General features: G+C 37.3%; 1 protein-coding gene across 1 annotated transcript; it reads right to left on the minus strand.

The window, feature by feature from the left end:
• Window positions 1-1,615: 1,615 nt before the first annotated feature.
• LOC18446937 (uncharacterized) lies at window positions 1,616-15,129 on the minus strand. The gene is made up of 3 exons (XM_011629727.3): window positions 14,388-15,129; window positions 13,801-13,988; window positions 1,616-2,538 (listed from the first exon to the last, which is right to left on the minus strand). Exons 1-3 carry the CDS (start codon window positions 14,983-14,985, stop codon window positions 1,903-1,905), a joined length of 1,422 nt encoding a protein of 473 aa, XP_011628029.1. The 5' UTR covers window positions 14,986-15,129; the 3' UTR covers window positions 1,616-1,902.
• Window positions 15,130-19,927: the final 4,798 nt, after the last annotated feature.

The following is a 19,927-nucleotide window of genomic DNA, read 5'->3' on the forward strand; positions in this document are numbered from 1 at the left end:
AGGCTGGCCAGGGCTGGAACTAAATTTTTGGGCCCTTGCCTACCTTACACTGTCAAAGTGTTTTACTTTATAGCGTTAAAGAAAAAATGGAGAGCCTATCCGAGGAAGATGAATATTTTATGAGATTCATCGATGAATAAGGATGTGAGTTCAACAAATCTAAGGATTCAACCGGCGTGATATCACTTCCCTATGCTATGCATGTATAAAATTGGAGCAAGCTTCTCGACGTGAAAGTAACAGAAAGTGAGAATTGAGCATCAATTAAAAGCCAAGTAGTTTATTATCTTTAGCTAAGATAGTTTCCATGTTCGCAAGGTATGCCAAACGTTTGCCCATATGCCATGAGTGGAATAGATTTTCAAGACAAATCTCCAATGCCCTCTTAAGCACGCTGATGTGGAAATTGACGGCTGGGATGTGTGGTTCCTCTGTTGAGAACTTTTCGACTAACATTGATTGGAGGAACGACGCACCCCACCCATCTGACATCAAACGGCTTGGAGGGTGAGGGTTTTCAAGTCTCTTCTAAATGCTTTTACACGTTGCCTTGTACCTAAGGAAAAGTTTATGTAAGGTTCACACCATAGAATTAAAATTAATGTGCACCTCAAAAATCCATGAGAACAAACTATTTTGACGTTGGAAAACCATCTAATTGATTATTTGAAGATCGAGATGTACAGATATGTACATGTTGCTACACATTATCTAGACCATCTATTTTTAAGATTTTCATACTTTTATAGATCTACTTAAGTTAAAACTATTTTTTGAGTTTAAAATTTTATAGTTAAAGATGAAAAATAGATTATCAGCAATCTTAAAAACTTTCGATAGTGAAATTGTATCTTGACAAAGTTTGGAGGTGCGTTTTATTTTGATTGTTTAATGTTGCAACATTATGCAAACCTCACTTTTTACATAAAGGACGAGGTTTCTATAGCACACCTTATACCATATAATTAAAGTGCACTACTTTTTGGTGTCCAAAGCCTTAACGATAGCTTGAAAATTCATGTCAAATCTTAATTATGAGATTTAAAATTGTAAAACCAATACAAATTGAACAGATCTATAAACACTTGAAAATCTTAAAATTAGATGCTCCTAAACAACTTTTTACAATATGTATTATTTTTAAGGTTTAAAAAAAAAATTTCTTTATATTGATCCAAGTCGAGATTGATCAATTGAAAGGTCTTCCAACTTAAAGATACTCTTTTCTATTGGATTTTTAAGGTATATCTTACTTCTATACTATTGGGTTGCAACCTTATATACGTCTTCCTTGCATAAAATGGATATGTAAACTGCTTGCGCGCTCAAATATCCCCTCTACTGATCTTAAAGGGAAGTAAATTTGATCCAGTATTGGACGTTGATGTCAGCAACGACCATGAAAATGGTGGTCCAATGGATCACTCACCATCCCTTAATTCCCACCACTGGATATAAGATGCTGAAACATGTCCCTATTTCTGAGCTTTTCCCGATAGGTGTGAAAAGTCCCCAATAATTAATTTCAAAAACTGAAAAGACATTCTTACTGTCCATATAATTTTAATCTTGAAAAATGGAATGGCATTCCCGTTGAAGATAGAAGGGAACGATAGCAGTAAACCAGCTTGTGCAACTTCTATAAGTCACAAAATGAAGCATGCGAACATGGAGTTCAGAGGTTCCAACGTCCCATGAAGGAGAACCCAAACAAATGAAATTGAGGAATATTTACAGCACCTTACAGAGCAGCATGTCATAAGCTCAATAAAATAACAGAAGCTAGAGTGTGTGGGAATGGTGATAGATACAAACGACAATGAACTTTAACTGGTGTCACTTAGTCACTCTGTGCGTGTATGAATAGAGAGAGAGATCACTTTAACTTTTCACACTTCGCATTCACACCACATCATCCTCGTCGACCCTTAGCCAGTCACTCCCCTCTCCGGTATCTGAACCCCCTCGAGCCTTACCCCCACCCGAAACCTTTTCTCTTTCCTCTTCACTTGAGCTATTGTTCAGCTGTACCCAGTCTCTCGTAACCCTAGCAGATGAAGGACCCAAAGCATTCGCACCCGTTGCCCTAGAACCCGAAGGAGCAGCAATAGTATCCTCTTCCTCTTCGAGATCACTGAAAGAAACATCCTCTTCATTACCCAATAAAGCCTTTATCCCAACTGAGCCCCCCATCTCATTACCTTCTTCTTCCTCTAACCAATCATCCCCATCTTCGAATTTGGGATCAGATGAAACCTTCAAAGTGGAGCTTAGAACCCCTTTATTTTGGATTACAGGTGATTCTTCTATAACTGATTTGTCAACAACCCTAGTATCAATTGGCTCAGTTTGCTTTTCAAAGGTTTGAGAGTCCATAGGGCCTGAGCTAGTGGGTTCGAGATAGGTGGCAGCAGGCTTATCTTGGGGCTCCAAATTGATGCTTTCTTGGACATGGGGTGGGCTTCTGTCTAAGCCCTCAGAGGCCTTCTTTGTCCGGTTTTGAAGCTCATGCATTAGCATGCTCCTGGCCTCAACAATCTGCATTGGAATTTAAAGCCATCAAGTGAAGTTCTAAGAAATTGTAGGGCACAATATGTTGATCTTTTTCCACAGATTTGGGGCACAAGATGTTGACTGGAATACGTGGAATTGCAAATATTGAAGTAAGCGGTTTACCACATGCCCTAAAACGGCAGTAAATGGTATATTATAAGTGGTAATCGTATATTATAAGTGGTGTATGACATTTTGAACCATATACCTTACCGCAGAGGTGTATGGTACAAAATGGGAGCATCCACTATCTTCCAGCAAATGTCTATCATCAAAAAGTAAAACATATAATTGACCTCCAGAATCTGTTGATAGGAACATATTAGGGATGACCCTGTGGTGTACCATATACCATACAGCATCTGGGTAATGTTTCAGAATACTATCCCATTTCAGAAACTGGTACTAATTAGCAATTTTCATAAAAACATTGGGATTACAAGCACCCAAAATGCAAATGATTTTCCAAGCAAGAAAAAGAGGGAAAAGACAAGTTCTTCCAACATTGTTTAGGTTAGTAAGGTCGGGCATGGAACTCTTGACATCAAATTGCAATTTCACCGCCCTCACCACCGAACCAAGAGCCGCATTCCCAAGTTTCTTTCCAACTTGCCCTCCCTTTCCTGCTCTAGCCTAGCATTTGAGATTTCTGAAGGGCTCACTTAAAACTACTATCGAGCACATGGTAGGGGGAAATAGGTTGTCTTAGTTTTGGAACAAGTGCCGTTTTTATAATTAGTTCACATGTCTAGTGTCCCCGTGGATCGCCCTTCACTCTAGTGTCTAGAGGAGCCTACTCGTGTGAAGCATCCATGGAAATGCAACAAATTATAGATCTCATGATTGACCTCCCTCTCATTTGCTCAAGAACGAAAATCTCTCTCTCTCTCTCTCTCTCTCTCTCTCTCTCTCTCTCTCTCTCTCTCTCTCTCAGACACATCCACACACACACAAAGACAATCACGAATGCATTCACTCTGGTACGAGGCTCTTTATGTACCCATTCTCTCTATGGCTTTATCATGGAAACAAAAAACAGCCTGCCTACAGCCTAGGCAGCTGCCCAGTCCTAGGTGGGTAGTTTTGGGCAAGGTGCCCCTAGGCACCTGCCTGGGCAGCCTGTTCGCTGCCTAGAGGGTGCCCAACACCCAGACCTGGGCAGCCACCCAGGTTTTGCCCTTGCGCAAGGTGGAAAATGCCCTATATTTTTTGCCCCTAGTAGGGGGGAAAAACGGACTAGGGGGCTATTCAAAACCCCCACAGCTCATTTTAGAGGCATTGAAGCCCCAAAATGAAAAATTAAGGGTGATTTAGAAGTTCATACTCATCCAAAATGTTGAAGATCCAATATTGGGTAACAAGGATAGGTTTTTATTTTCATATTTGAGATCTTTTTAATTTTTCTCCAAATGTCTTCAATGGGTACAAATGGGAGTGGAGATCCAGGATGGAAATATGGTTTTTGACTAGATAAAAGCGATAAAGCAAATTCCGATGCAATTTTTGTGGTAAAGATACAAATGCGGGGATTAATGGATATCAGAAACACCACATCGGAATAAGGGGGATGTTGCCATGTAAGGAGGTACTGGGAGAAATAAGGAAGGAGATTCTTGACTATGGATGGCAAAAATAGCAGACAGCAAAAGTATGGAAGAGTTGAGCACAGGGGTGAATGTTTATGACAATGATGGGGATGATGATCAGATGAAGAAGCCTCAAATAAATGGAACTCCCCACAACCCCCACTCCCCCCCCAACTCTCTTCCACCTCCTTCCCAACCCAAAAAACTTAAAAAGGAGGCATTGCTTCAAAGTAATGGGCCAATTTGGGCTAGGGTTGAAAGGCCAACCCCATATGACTTTCAGGAGTCATTGCTTCAAAAGGAGGTAGCTCACAAAGGAGCACCTTAAGATCCATAAGGATGCGTAGGTCCAATGTGGGGTCACAAGGGAGTGACGAGTAGGAATGTGATGAACCTAATGGTGAATTGTCTATGAAGGACAATGTTTTTGAGGTCTATTGATGCATCTAATAATGTACATGAAGCACAATTCATTTTTACTTTAATTGACAAGGGGTGGGACTAGAACGTCATTTTAAGTGGTAACCAGTAATGCTACATCAAATATATCGGCTGCTGCTAATTTGTTGCACCAAAACCAGCCTCGTATCTTTGGAATCTCATGTGCAGCATACTACATAGACCTCATGCTTGAGGTGAATGGTGAAATGCCTAGGTATCGGGTACACTTACTAGGGCTAAGGCTGTAACAATGTTCTGTTCTAGTGGCACACCCTAAGCATAATATGCAAGTTCAGTGAGAAGAGGGATATAGAGACGACTGGGGAAACGAGATTTGCAACTTCTTTCCAAATTCTACAGGGTATATTCAAGAAGAGAAACTGAGACCGATGTTCACTTCAGAAAAGTGGTCTAAATACAAGTGGTCTAAGCATGCTAAAAAGGAAATGGGTAGAAATATTCTTGCCTAAGAGTTTTTGGAGGAGGGTAGTGTACTTAGTAAAGCATTTCCACCCTTATTGAAAGTTTTAAGATTGGTCAATAGTGAGGTGAAGCCCGCTATGGGCTTTATATATGATGCACTAGGAGCAAAGAGGGAGATAACAGAGGCATGAGCCATGACGAGAGTACGTATGGCCCAATATGGGAGATCATAGATACAAAACAGGATATCCAGCTTTATCAGCCATTACAAGCCGCTGGGCACTATTTGAACCCAAAGTTCTCTTATGCAGGCCTGGATTTTGAGAGGAAGGATTGAATAAATGGAAGGCCATAATGAATGTCCCAAACAGCGATTTCCAAGATAAGATATCTGCAATTAAGTTGATTTTGTACAAGTATGCATTGAAATCATTTAGCAAGGTCATGACAGTGAGACAAAGAACTAAATCAGATCCAAGTAATCTATTTGAATGGAATAATTTATTTAAGATTAATTCATTTTGCATAATTTCATAGGAATGTAGATATTAAATTTGATCATATTATAGACCTCTAGTAATTGTCCTTTGCATACAATTTGAATTTGCACTTTTGCAGCCCCATGGTGAAGCCAACATGGGAGTAGTGCTCCAAGTTTACAAAGGATGGCAATAAGGGTATTGAGATTAAAATGCACCTCATCTAGTTGTGGGCGAAACTGGAGCTCTTTTTAGATGGTAAAAATTTTAGACTATGATAGATTTAGTGATTTATATCATCGGCATACTACTAAAATTGTAGCTCATAATTTTCCTACAAGTGTACACAGAGAAGATACAGGCTTGAACAAAAGAGGCTCAATGATTTAGTCTTTGTCAAGTATAATCAGAGCTAGAGACATTTTGACGATCGCCAGAAAACAGATGTCACTGCATCTAAAGGCTTCCAAGCTCCAACGAGTGATTGGTTGAAGATCCTGGGACTGAAGAGGCCTTCCCTAGTGAGGGTTTGACGTGAGATATGGTTCAGGAGACTTCAGGGCCCGCTTCCAACCCGAGGAGGACTACTAGATCAATGACATATACTCCTAGTTCACAGAGGAGGAGACAGGAGATAGATAAGGAAGGGGAGGCCGACTCACAAGAAACTGAGGAGGGCCATTAGGATAGTCTGGAATAATATGGAGGAGTTGGGGATGAAGCTGATGATTATCAAGAACATGATGATGATTGAAATCTAAATTCCTATTTATTTCTTTTCATCTTTTGTACACTCATACTTTTCTGACGTTCTCAGTTCTCACTAAAATGCGGGTTTAAACTTTGGATTACGCCATTTTGAAAAGTGTACGGAGTATTGTTCTGACATCGGAACGAATCACAACTAGGATATGTATCGTCAAGCAAAAAGCTCCCTATGGTAGGGATCAAGGTCCGTACACCCTGGAAATCTAGGGATCTCTATCCAAATATGTGAAGGAACTCAATCCAAAATTGCTCAAGACCGAATGATAAATTGTACAGGACCGACCACCATTTGGTTAAAAATTAAGGAACCCTAGAGCACTTTACTACTTAAGTACTAAAGTATACTATATGCTACTATTCTACTGTACTACACCATACTATATGGTAGTATATTTAAATCTACTATATACAACTATATATACAATATATACTTCACCATATAGTGTATAGTAGTATACCACACTACTAGACTGTACTATACTGCTAAACTATACTACTATATGATACCACATTGCTATCTTATATTATACTACCATACTATATTATAATGCTAGGGAATCTATTTTCTGTGCAACTCAGGACCTCGATCCCTAATTGGAAGGATCAAGATTCCAAAATTTAAGAATTGCGGAGGAGAGAGAACCCCTTCCCCAGAGCACAATATCGGGATTCCAAAGTGACCCCTTGATAGGTGGATCTCGATAACTATAGTACAGAGTATGTACTATGGAGATTGGAGCCTATAAAAGTTTGAGTATGGACTTGGGGCATATGCTCTTGTATTTAAGTTATTTAATATTTGGTGTTTAATCTTTATGGATTTTGAGAGTCCTCTTCTCTCTTTTCCTCCCACCAACCCCACCCAAAAAAAATAAAAAAGAAACAAAAAACCTAAAAAAAAACACACACACACACACACCTAGGGGCTGCCTAGCATTTTTTCCAACATTGGGATTTATCACCATCAAGTTCATTCCCTCTGTAATTCAGACTTCAAAGGAGAAATATTTCATCATTTTCTCACAAAAAGGATGGTTTGTGGTGGACAAAGAAATAGAAATTTTCTTGAAGTTCAAAAGAAGGTCACAAAGACTTCCAAGTATACAAATTCAATGTTCCCTTATTCGAAGAATGAAATGGAAAGGAAATAAATCATAATCATATCAAAGTTGGCACACTATAGTTGCATCTATGGCTCTCCCTCCAACAGTACATTTGTTATTGACAATCCCTCAAGGCGATGCATACCCTTTGGGTTTGGGATGTCCCATCTCCCAATATTTCAATGGGTTGGTATTGCGCCCACATCATGTGGACGCTTAAAAGGTGTACATGCAGCTTTTAATGGTTCAAATTGAACTATATGCTCATCCAAGGGCCAATAATGAATCTTGTTTTTTATTTTTTATTTTTTATTTTTTATTTAAAAATGATATTAATCTGAAATTTTGGTTTTAGGTTCATTTTTATAAGTAAGATTGAATAAAATTAATAAAAAGATATTTTGATAAAAAATATTCATCAAAATAAATTTAAAGGTATTTTGGTCATTTTTTATTTAAATTTTTTTTTTTATCATTCTATTTAGTTAGATTTATAAAAAATACACCTACACTCCAAAATTCAGATAAGTACCTTATTTAAATAAAAAATAAAATACGAGACTAATTTTTTCATCCGTTGGATATGTCCATATGAGACCTCAACCATTGGTCCACATGATGTGGACAGGATACTTTTCTTATTTCAATATCTTGTATAATCAATGACAAGTGAGCATATTATCTCAAGATCATCCAGCCAACCAATAACTGCCTTCTTAAGTTAATCAGATTCTGGTATTCCAAGAAAATATCTCCACTTAATAAAAGATACTGGATAATTACTATGACCCCAAGATCTTTATCTGTTTCAACTCTGGGAAACCGACCTGAATTCTTTCAAATTTTATCCATATTCAGGACTAAGAACTCTTGTTCTTGGTAATTATCTCCCAACATTACCTCCATGCACCAGACTAATTCAACAACATCAAATCTGCCTCCTTGTACCTGATCCATCAACCATCTTTGAATTCCCCAAGTTATCCCCCACCAAATTTCTTCAATAATCCATTAGTCATAATTCAAGCTTCAACATCAATCTTTTATGTATGACCTCATGTTTATCCTATGATGGATTTTTCATCACATCCTAGTTCCCTGTCCACCTTTATCTATTCATACTTTTGGCCCACTACTTCTAATAAGAGAGGGACATTCCCAGGTACCCATATAACACTATTTGCCACCTTGTCCTTTACTGCTTAGCCCCTTCTGGCCACCACTAATGTTCAACTCTCACCACTAAATTATTGTTGCAGACAAGTGGGGAAAGGTTGGGATTGTCAAGTCCAGTTATAAAACATCTATAAGCGATGCTACGTTTCCAACATCTTATGGAAAATTGACATGATACTTCTTCATTCTTCACCATTAATTCCTCAGCAAATTCTTTTGATCATTAGATGAGGTAATTATTGTACTTCATACTGCAATTATTGGACATCATGCAAAAACTCGGATTATTGTGCTTCACAATGCATAACTCCAGAACATACAAACATGTTGAAATAGATATTGCTTATCAACTTTTTAGATGCCAACTTGCAAGCCAGTTCAAACCTTTTCTCCAAGCAAAGTTGCAAAGAAAAGATGTCATATAATAAATGAATGAATCTTTTATTTTAGCCCTGATTTTCTAGAATTTTCTTCCAACCTCCTTTCTTTCAGCTTCCCCCTACTAAAGCTCCCTTCTTTCAGCTGCACCCTACTTTTTTTTCCCCCTTGTTTCTAATACTTAACATATGATTAAAGAAGAATAGTAGTCCTGCATTAATCACACAATGCGGTCTTAAGGATATCCATTTTCTGGGTGGGAGATAATCATCCACATCTTCAATTTTCAAGCTGCAAATTTCAGATTATAGAGGAGATAATTAAAAAAAATGACCTTTAGTAATTTGTCAAGGCTGAGAGGTAGGGTTGACTCAATAACCCATTGGACCATGTGTCATATCCAAACATGTGAGGACAAGGAAGCTGCGCTAGGAAAAAAGCCTGATGGTTTAAAGCAAGAATGGAGACAGGAGGTGGACAAAGGAGCAGAAAGAAATTCTCTGAGTGTCAAAACCTTAGAATCAAGATTCTTCTCAAGCGTGGTGCTCCCCTACATGCTGAATTTTAGTGATTTTCAGTGCTATCCTTGTCTTCCCCTTGATACCCTTGCTACCCTCCACCAATGAACCAGGCTCATGAATTCTAGACTAGAGGATTTGAGGAATCTTCGTCAAAAAGGATTTGAGGAATGAATGGTGCCTCCTCAAGAAAAAGAAAGTTACAAAAGAGTCTCAAAGGATAAAAGTACCTTTCATGGAGACATGGTACCTAGGACGCCGGAAAGAAACAAGGGAGCCGGAGTTAAGGCAATCAGATATCAAATGAGTCAATAGGGTTCCTCGTAGAGAGATATGACTGCAAGCTTGTTTGATCTAAAGAAAATAAAGAACAGTAGGGCAGAAAAGGGCAGAAATGAAGGATCAGCAAGTACAAAAGATGCCAGAGACAAATTCCTACCCCTCAGGATCGGGAATTTGGAAAACTCTGGTATCCCCGCCCTCAATTCAGAACAAACATTTGATTTCATGCAAGAGGAGGTAATAGAGTGCGATTCTGGGAGGATTTGTGGTTAGTCTTATCACCATCAAAGACAGATTCCCCTCTCTTTTTGCCATATCCAACCGTAAAGACTAGCTGATTGCGGAGGAGTGGACTCTCACTGGCAATTGCAGGACTTGGAACCCATCTTTTAGAAGGTCCCTTTCCGATGACAAAGTCCCTCAATTTGCTACCCTCAGCACTGAACTCCATGGAATTTTCTTATCGCAATCGGGGATGGATTCCCTGATTTGGACCCCATCCCCCTCAAGGAGGTTCACAATAGCCTCCTTTTACTCGGTATTGACAGAAGTGCCAGACATAGTCCCTTCCTCAATAGAGTGTGGAATTCTATCGCACCCCCAAGGCACAGTTTTTTCAGTGGTTAGCGGCTCAAGGTAAGCCGTTTACCATAGACAACCTCCAGAAGGGAGGTTTTCAATTTCCTAACAGATGCATAATGTGCCTTAAAGAATAAGAAATTGTAACAAACCTGTTACTACACTGTGACTTTGAATCCTCTATTTGGAGTCTACTGATTCAGTTATTTAGACTCTCATGGGTTCTTCCACCTTCTGTCCCTGTTTTGCTAGCCCTTTCCTACGAGGAAAGTTGGAGGAAATCTGGGAAAATACTCTAGAAAGCCGCAGTAGCAGCTACCCTCTGGCACATATGGGGGGAAAGAAACTCTAGGATCTTTCGAGGGGAAAAGAAAACATTCCAGACCCTGTTCAAGACCCTGTTCAAAAAAAAAAAACGTCCTCTGTTATTTTTTGGGTTTCCCAACACAAACCCTTCGTGGGTATCTCGGCCTCTTCTTTCTTGAGAGAGTGGGATAACCTCCTTAACCTTAGTCATCACCAAGTTAAAAGTATCCCTCGATGGACTCCTCCTTCAAAGGGCTATATAAAGCTCAACTTTGACGGATGCTCATTGGGAAACCCAGGTCCGGCAGGCATTGGGGGTGTGTATCAAAATCATGAACGAGGAGTCCTTCTAACCTACTCTGAATACATAGGAACAAAGGACTCGCAGATGGCAGAGGGGCCAAAGCCCTCCTAATTGGACTCAAGAAATATAACAGTTACTGGGGTAGATTTCTTGAGATTGAAGGAGATGCCAAAAACATTATCACGTGGGGATCGGGGAAAATTGACCCACCTTGGTATTTGGCTCATATTTTTTATGAGATCGACCACTTATGCAGGGGCTTGGAAGTGTCTTGGAAGCACACTCAAAGGACCGCAAACGCAATGGCAGACGCAATCACTAAAGAAGCAGCTCGGCAACAGAACTAAATGGAAGTAGTGTGCAAATGGCTAAAATTATAAGCCCCTACCATGCAATCCTTTTTCGTTTTTGTAATAGGGCATTCCCATAAGCCCTACACTTCTCTCTCCTACTAATCCTTTTTCTTATTTTCATAGAGCAAGTTTTTTGTGGTCCTCCTCTCAGGGACCACGTTTTTACCGAGGTCCATGCTATGTGAACCTCACAGTATTGATGTAACTCACTTGTTATTTAATGTTAGTTAACTTCCCTCAAAAAAAAAAAAAAAATGTTAAACTTTGAACCTTACAAAAGATGCCCATTAGAAATTCCACAACTTTCGACCAATTTTCTCCTTTTCTAAGCACCAATTTGGTTAAAAAGAAGACGAGTTGCGTATCTGTTGAAATTGGGCTGATGAAGGATCTCTCAAAAATTTCGACACGAGAAAAATCCATAGGGATCAACTGGTTATAAAGAAAAAATATCGTGAAAAGAAATTGTATACTTCAAAAGGTCAAAGGATGAAGCAGGGAAGTGAGAGGCATCTAGCTGGAGAGCAATTGTGGTTCTACATCTACAACCTACCCTGGGATTGTTATAATAGCGTTATTATTCTCGTGGAGCATTTGGGAAATACAACACGCAAATAGTGAGACATTCCTATGGGGCTTGGGATTTGGAAGCATTATCATTGTACAAGAACAGGAGGACAGACTCCTAGACATGTTTCATTATGAAAAAAGGAAGCCAAAAAGACGTTTCATTTAAAAAAAAGGGGGCCGAAAAGACTTCCGTAGTGTCTCAAAGGAGATCGAGGTTGTACGATTGGAATGAAGTGACCCATAACTGAGTGGAAATAGCCCCAAAGAAGTAGTCTGAGAAGGGAAACTAGGGAGATGAGGTCGGGGGAAGTATAGATGGAGGGCGAAATTTACATGGAAAAGGGGCGATCGAGAAGACAGAGAAAAGAAGGATATTTTCAGGTCCAACAAAAGATTTATAAGCCATGGACAATAAAAGATTTACATGTAGGCCCAGGATTAAAAGGCATTTGTTATAACTAAGATATTGATCATCATCATCATCGTCAACATTCAAGCCTTCTCCCAATTATTTGGGGTATACCCTCAATAAGAACAAAAGTCACATGAATCATGTTCCTCCATTCTTCTCTACCAAGAGCCATACCCACAATAAGAACAAAAGTCATCAAATATTTTATCACCGCTTCATCCATGTCCTTTTGGGCCTTCCCCTTGCCCTTTTAGAGCCTTCCACTTGAACCAAATTGCACCTCCTAACCGGTGTTGTATTAGGTCTATGCTTCACATGGTCAGCCCACCTAAATCTAGGTTCCCTCATCTTATTGAAGCCACACCTAAGTTCCCTCGTATGTATTTATTCCTAATTCTATCCTTTCTTGTCTTGCTACTCATCCATCTCAACATCCTCATCTCAGCTACACTCATCCTATGGGTATCTTGTTTCTTGACCGCCCAATATTCTTTCCTATAAAGCACAACCATGAAACTGATATCTATTAAAAATATGCATGAAGCCAATATTCATTTTCTTTTATATTAACTACTAATTGACTATAAACGGTGTTACAAAATGTTTGGGTCCCCAAAATGGGTGTTCTAACTTTGAATAAAAAGTGCATGTAATTAAATCCTATTGTTATAAAATAGGTTTACCTCGATAATCTCCATTTACCAAACTTGGTTACCTATCAAAAAACTTACAAATAAAAGTTTCTTGAAAGGGAATCTAACCATATAAGATTGGACCAGCCCAGACAGTTCGAACTAGAAACCGGAAAACTAGTGGCTTTTCTAGCCTAGATCGGCCAGTCCACTAGACTAGTGCTGGACTGGCCAGTCCAATGTCTAGAGAGACCAATCCACCACAATACAACACCAAATAAGCCTGTCCAAATAGGGTCCTAAAAATGACAGAAACCAACCCCGTTTCATTTTTTTTCATAATTTTAACCAATTTTAATGGGGCCTTTCATCCTTTTGAGTTTGTTAAGGGTTTGGCACAAACATTTGGGTGGGTCTTCAGGGTTAAAAACATCTTCTTCTGAGAGAGATTAGATTTCTGCCAACCTTCTCTCTATCCAAAAAAAACCCTAGCTTTGGTGATCAATCGGCAACTTTCCAAGTTTGTTCCAGCCACTATATCAGAAGTTTACTAACCCTAAGTAAGTACTTTGGAATAATTCTTTGGTTTATTGGTTTTAGATTGAAAAAAAGTTAGGAAATTTGAAATAAAATAATCGAATTTTAGGAATTTTACAAATATTCAATTTTGTTTCAAATAATTTCTATTTATTTGATCTGTTTGACTGGTGAACTGGTTCAATTCAACCACTTTGACCAAATAGCTGCCCTCAGCAGTTCGGTCACAGGTCCGGTCTTAACAACATTGTTGTGAAATGCCTCCAAAAGACAACCAATCACTATTCTGCAAACATATGAGGAGTTGGAAATACACAATGCTCAATTGAAGACCTATTATTACATCCTACATGATGCATGGAAATAGGTATTACAATGACTAAGGAATTGAGGCACAAACCTGAGGCGTTGACAAGAGATCAGCATCATGCTTATTGAGCCTAGAATGCAGCAGAACAAAGTATATCTTCCAAAAGCAGCCTTCGCTCATATGACTAGGGCAAAGCTCAATCCTGAGAGCTGCCAACCTTGGAGCTAGACGTTCAACAGCCAAAGCATGCTCCTGTTGGGCATCAGACATGTCAAAATCTGCCAAAACAAGAGTTACCCAGTGTAAGAAACTGAAAGTGACCTTAAGAACAGAGAAACACAGCCTTACAAGCTAACTTGGTTTGAATGTGCCTTCAAAATTCACAGGTGCCAATGGTTCTTCTCATAATAAAGATTTCAAAGGGTCTCCATTTACTGCAGATTATTAAAACTAATGCTATTTGGAGACATCAAAAAATGGTTGATGTCTCATAAAATTTGGACATAAATTATTCTGTGAGACATGACGACGCAAGAAAGACAGGAAAGCTACATCCAATCTTTTTTTGGCACAAGCACTGGATTATCTTTTCATTAGTTGCTGTAAGTCATAGTTTCGTGTATTAAAGAAACAATAACCATAACTGGAAATAATTATTTGAAACGAGAGAGAATTACCATCAGAATCTTCATCATCAGCAAAGAGAGGAAAGTCGAGCCATGTCTCAGGATGCATTGATATATTCCTTGCAAAAGCCAACACCTCCTCTGTAATCCCCACTGCTTCCCTAGCTTTCTCATCACCACCATTGGCATCAACATCCTCTTCATCTTCATCATCACCAAGAGGTAACAGATTCGATGCAAATCGTGAGATCTCAGTCACCGCCTTATTGCTCGATAGTCGAGAAAACCCAGCCTTGAAACTTCCCCCAATCTCAAAGAGATCGTTCCTGATCCCACCAAGCCTAGGAGAATTGGGGTTAGGATTTGTATCAGCGCTAAGGTTAGATGAATCAGAGCCAGAATCAGGGTTTGGATTAGGGTTAGGGTTTTGAGTAGGGCCCTCCGATGAAGAAGAAGTGGTTGTGGTTTGAGGAGGAGGAGCGAGAAAGGAGGCAACACCACGAAGCTGGCGAGTGAAGGTTTTGGTGAGTTGAGAGAGATCTTCTTTGACGCCCTTTGATGGAGGAGAGGAGGAGTCTATCGTTCCTTCTTCTGAGGATTGTGGGTCGTCCATGAAAGGGGAGGCCAGAGACCTTGCAAACCATGACATCTCTCTCTCCCTCTCTGGACCGATAAAATCAGAAAGGAAATGGGATCTGAAGGCTCTCTCTGTTGTTCTCTCTTGAAGAGGATCTGCTCTCTCTCTCTCTCTCTCTCCTTTCTCTCTCTAAAAACCCTCTCTCCGTTTCTCAGTGGGGGAGGAGAAGAAGAGGGATCTGATAAATGTTCCTTTGCATTTTGTTTGTTTCGTGGCGATGTGGAGACCGCATCGAATATTAAGTTATTAATTAGTGGGTAATTATTGCACTTATATCTTATTTTTTCATAAATTATAAAATATTTAAACTGTTTTAAAGCGACATCCATGCTTATTTTTTCACACTAATCGTTTCCAAAAGCCCCTTGATAGGCAACTCGAGACTCAATGATTCGACTCGACCTGGGACCTGACGACGACTGGAGCTAACAAAGGTCCGAGTATGGGTCCAAAAATTGGATCCCGCAAGTTGGATCTATGATCAAATATTGGGCCCAAATACTATTCAAGTCTATGTGAACTTGATCGGAATAATATTACCATTCAAATAATATTTAATATATAATATTTAATCGATATTTAAATAAATATAATTAAAAATATTTTAGACCATTTACCTACACTTTGATCACCAGGGTTAGCATTGTTAGTGTTGTGATTATGAATCACAACACAAATAGTGGTGGTGCTTAAAGCACCATGTGATGCATTGCGTAGCATCACACCATTAGATGAAGTAAGTACCGTGATATACAAAGTACCACCACAGTGCTTCCTAAAAATGAAAGAGAGCAAGAGGGCCATAATGTATCACGGCTATATTAAAACCATGATACAGGAAGGGTATTTTGGAAAATAAAAGTGAAGGGTGGAAAAATGGGTATGGATGTAGATTTAGAAAAATTTAGGTATTTTCAAATTTTTGAAAAAAGCAATGGATATTTGTAATAAATATGCATAGTTATTAGAGTAATTTATGTGTGTATCCTTTCAAATCAAATGTTAGTTCATCATTATTGGAAAAATCGGGCAATCCAATCACTAACCGCCACGTTAGATGGTTTCAGTTTTGGGCGGTTTTAATGATAGACTGGTGTTTAAAAAATAAATAAAAAATTATATAAATTCTCAAAAATAAAGAATTTAGTTTGTAGTGCATTTTTTAATATTCTTTACATTATGGTAAAAATTAAAATTTGTTTTGGTCACTAATATTCGCTTTTATTTTTTTCTCATCTTTTTAAAAAAAATTAAAAATACTCCTAGGCACAAATCGATTCGATAAAATCCATGTTTTTCATTAATTTTCAACTTCATTGTAATGCATTTTGTTTTCATCATTCTTAATGTGCTTCTCATACTTTAGTAGATTTTTTTTTTTGTACTCTTTATGTTTTCAGCACTTTTTTACCCCTTGTGACTTATCCAATTAGAATGGTTGAATTAACCAATTTACCAATTAGGCCAGTTAAATTGCTTCTGGGCCCATATCTAATTAACCGTTCCGGTTCGATTTTGTAAACATTGCAGTTAATGCATATTGATTTTTAAAAAAAATTGATGAGATTGCCCATATCTCAAATTTTGAAGATTCCAAGTTTAACAATGCCGAACCCTTGCCTTCGATACATTTAAGAGTGAAAAATACTTTGGATTTTGAATATCCAAAGTTTTTTCTATTCACGCACGATAAAAAATATAGAGAACAAAACTTTGGATTTTGATGATCCAAAGTTTTTCTTAGAGTTTGTTTTATCAACAAAAAAAAGTCTAGTTTTTTTTGTGTGCATCAAAAAAAAAAAACTTTGGGTTTTGAAAACTCAAAGTTTTTTTTGGAGTCTTTTGGCTTTATTTTCAAAATCTAAAGTTTGTTTTGTTGATGCACATCCAAAAATCCATAAAAATTTATTTGGATTTTGAAAATCCAAAGTTTGTTTTGTTGATGCACATCCAAAAATCCATAAAAATTTATTTGGATTTTGAAAATCCAAAGTTTGTTTTGTTATTACACACCAAAAATCTAAAAAAAATATATTTGGGTTTTGAAAATTTGAAGTTTTTTCTGGAGTTTTATGTCGGTCGAATTATTGAAATGCTCATGCTTGTTGGTATTCAACCTTGAAAGGGGGCAATATGGGTACTAATGGAGATTGTTTTTAGGAGTTCCTTGAGTAAAATGAAATTAAAAAGGTAATTTTATAACTATTTTGATGCTCCGGTTATTAGTTGGGGCGTCTTAGATGAGTTAAATAATCAAAATGCCCATGTTTGTATAGGGTACCTAACATTAAAACTGCTTTTTTCGATGGATTTTTTTAGGTGCATCCGTAGTTCTACATTATAAGGTTTCATCCTTACGTAAACTTTTTCCTTAATTATAAAATTTAAAGCTTCAAATTAAGTGTAAATCAAGCAGATCTATGAAAACTTGAAAATCTTAAAAACTAACGGTCCAAAAATGCATTACAAAATGTACTATTTCCAAAACTTCAAATCCATTTTTTTTTCTCATGTCCATGCATCTTGATGTCAAGATGATCAATTTGAGAATATTTGAGCATCAAAACAACCTCTTCTAGTGAAATTTTTGAGGTGGACTCTAATTTGATTGTTTAAAGCCTCGGTCCTATACAAACTTTTTCCTTAACTTAAATATATCTTTTTTAGGAGTTGCATGAGTAAAATAATTCTAAATTTATAATGGGATGTTGGTAAATTTATAGTGTTAATTAATATCTTCTTAAATGTCCATAGATTTTTTAAAATTATGACAATTTTTAGACTCAAAGATTTTTATTAGATGTTATAGACTTTTTTTCTAGCACATATTTAAAAATCTATGGGTTCATTATTGTTCTTGTAGTAGGTGCAATTATATAAAGCGTTCACATTTAAGATGCACTTTTAGTGCTGAAATCTGTTACAATAGCCTAAAAACATGTTCTCACTCCTATTGTTACATTTGGCTCTCAAAACGAATCGAGGATATTTATATATATTTGAAAATAGACTATTCAAATAATTTGTTACAAAATACAATATTTTTAAGACCTGAAATATTTTCTTCTTTATATCCAACATCGTTGGAAATGATGAGTTTTCCAATGCCAAACTACCTTTCTAAATGAGTTATTGAGGTTCGCCTCAATTATATATTATTATAAGGTTGATACCTTGTATCAAACTTTTTCTTATTTTTATTTCTCCAATCATTGGATGGGTGCCTTTGCAAGTCACTATTGCCATTTTTCTAGTCTATCTTACATTTTGGGGCTCTCTTTCTCCCTCTTAAAATTCTCTCTTCTTTCTCATCTCCCTTTCTCTCTCTCTCCAATACATTTACTATCGAAAAATCTTGAATCATGAGATATCAGTCTCTAAAAGGGCGAAAGAAATGGAGTCCACCCTTCATGCGGCCCCATGGAGCCAAAATGTTTGAAAGGTTCGGCTTCGAAAGCCGAAACTGCCAAACAAACAAGCCCCTAAAGATGAAATTAGTACGGAACTTTTGATATTAACGTACATACATGTGGGAAAATATCGGTTTTCTCTCTATAGGTTTTGAACTTTTAATATCAGTTTGTTGAAATATTATGCTCATTCGGGGAAGAGCTCTATTTTTTTAATATTTTTAGGATCTCATGTTGCCATATAACCTCCTAGCAATCATTGAAAAAATAAATTACATATATTATGTAAAGAATAATGCAATTTTGAGATGATTCATTTAGGTCTAGAAGAGAAAACTCAAAAGCAAAATAACTTTTTGAATTATGCCCTGGGTATGTTTAAAAGAATACGAGAATATAAGCCACCCACATTAAAAAATCAAAGTAACGGCATGCCTCCAAACCCTGCCGAAAACTCTATGATGACCTAAAGCTCTATTTCTCCACCAATTATGAAATTTAAAGCTCAAAAAATGAGACAAATTAAGTGAATCTATAAACACTTCAAAATCTTAAAAATAGATGATCTAACTAATATATTTAACTTTTAAATTAGAATTCTTTTGTGTAATATATATGTCATGAGCTCCAGATGATTAATTGAAGGGCTTTTCATCGTTGAAACTACATTTTCCAACGGATATTTGAAATGCACCACAGATATAATAGTAAACCACCGAATGTAGATGTCGTGACACAAACCACTGAATGTGGATACCTTTTCTAAGGCCTAAACCTTATAAAAAAGGTAAATCCGCATTTTTTAAATATTGTCCAGAAAACATTTCCATGCATGGGAAATCCTTAAGATGGCTCTAAAATCTGTTTCTACTATTTTTCAAAAAATAGTACAGATCTTATGGATTCATGAACACTTGAAAATAGACAATCTAAGTAATATATTACAATATAAATAAGAATGGAAGGTAGTATATGAGTTGGGGAACGCATTTCTATATGTTACAATATAAATGAGAATGGAAGGTAGTATCTGTAAGATGGATGTAAAGTTGTGGTCCTCCTAAAAGAATAAAATGTAACTATTCCAAAAATTTCTCCAAAAAGGTGTCTTTTTAGATTTGGATGAAGTTTCTAGGTGACCTAGGCTCTATGAAAACAAAAAAAAGCCTCACCTCATATCCTCATTCGAAAAGCACTTTTGCCCATAAAAATATCCATAATGGCTCAAAAATCATTTTCAACTCTACAAATAATTTTGAAACTCACACTTATTTTTAGGGAGAGATGGACGGCCTAAATTATTTGCTATAGTATACACAACTTTTGCAGCCTGAAATTCTAATTTTTTTCCATGGCCATAATGTTCAGGCCGAGATGATCGATATGAAGGTTTTCAATGCTTGAATTGCAATTTTTGATGAGTTATAAGGCGAGGGTTTACTTCTTTTGATAGGACTGAAGCCTATCAAACCATTTTCCTTTAGATTTTAACTTTTTTTTTTTTAAACATATTGATGATCTGCAAGTTAGAGGCCAAATATATC

The sequence above is a fragment of the Amborella trichopoda genome, chromosome 12 (assembly GCF_054954075.1).
Source record: "Amborella trichopoda isolate Santa Cruz 75 chromosome 12, AtrichopodaSantaCruz75HAP2 v2.0, whole genome shotgun sequence".
NCBI classification, from domain to species: domain Eukaryota; kingdom Viridiplantae; phylum Streptophyta; class Magnoliopsida; order Amborellales; family Amborellaceae; genus Amborella; species Amborella trichopoda.

What these genes read in the sequence shown, in the direction of transcription:
- LOC18446937 (XM_011629727.3), bottom strand. Translation starts at nt 14,985, where the DNA reads ATGTCATGGTTTGCAAGGTCTCTGGCCTCCCCTTTCATGGACGACCCA. An exon ending in TGATGATGAAGATTCTGATG is followed by an intron (nt 13,989 to 14,387) that starts GTAATTCTCTCT and finishes TTGTTTTGGCAG; the next exon opens with ATTTTGACATGTCTGATGCC. An exon ending in ATCTCTTGTCAACGCCTCAG is followed by an intron (nt 2,539 to 13,800) that starts GTTTGTGCCTCA and finishes ATTCCAATGCAG; the next exon opens with ATTGTTGAGGCCAGGAGCAT.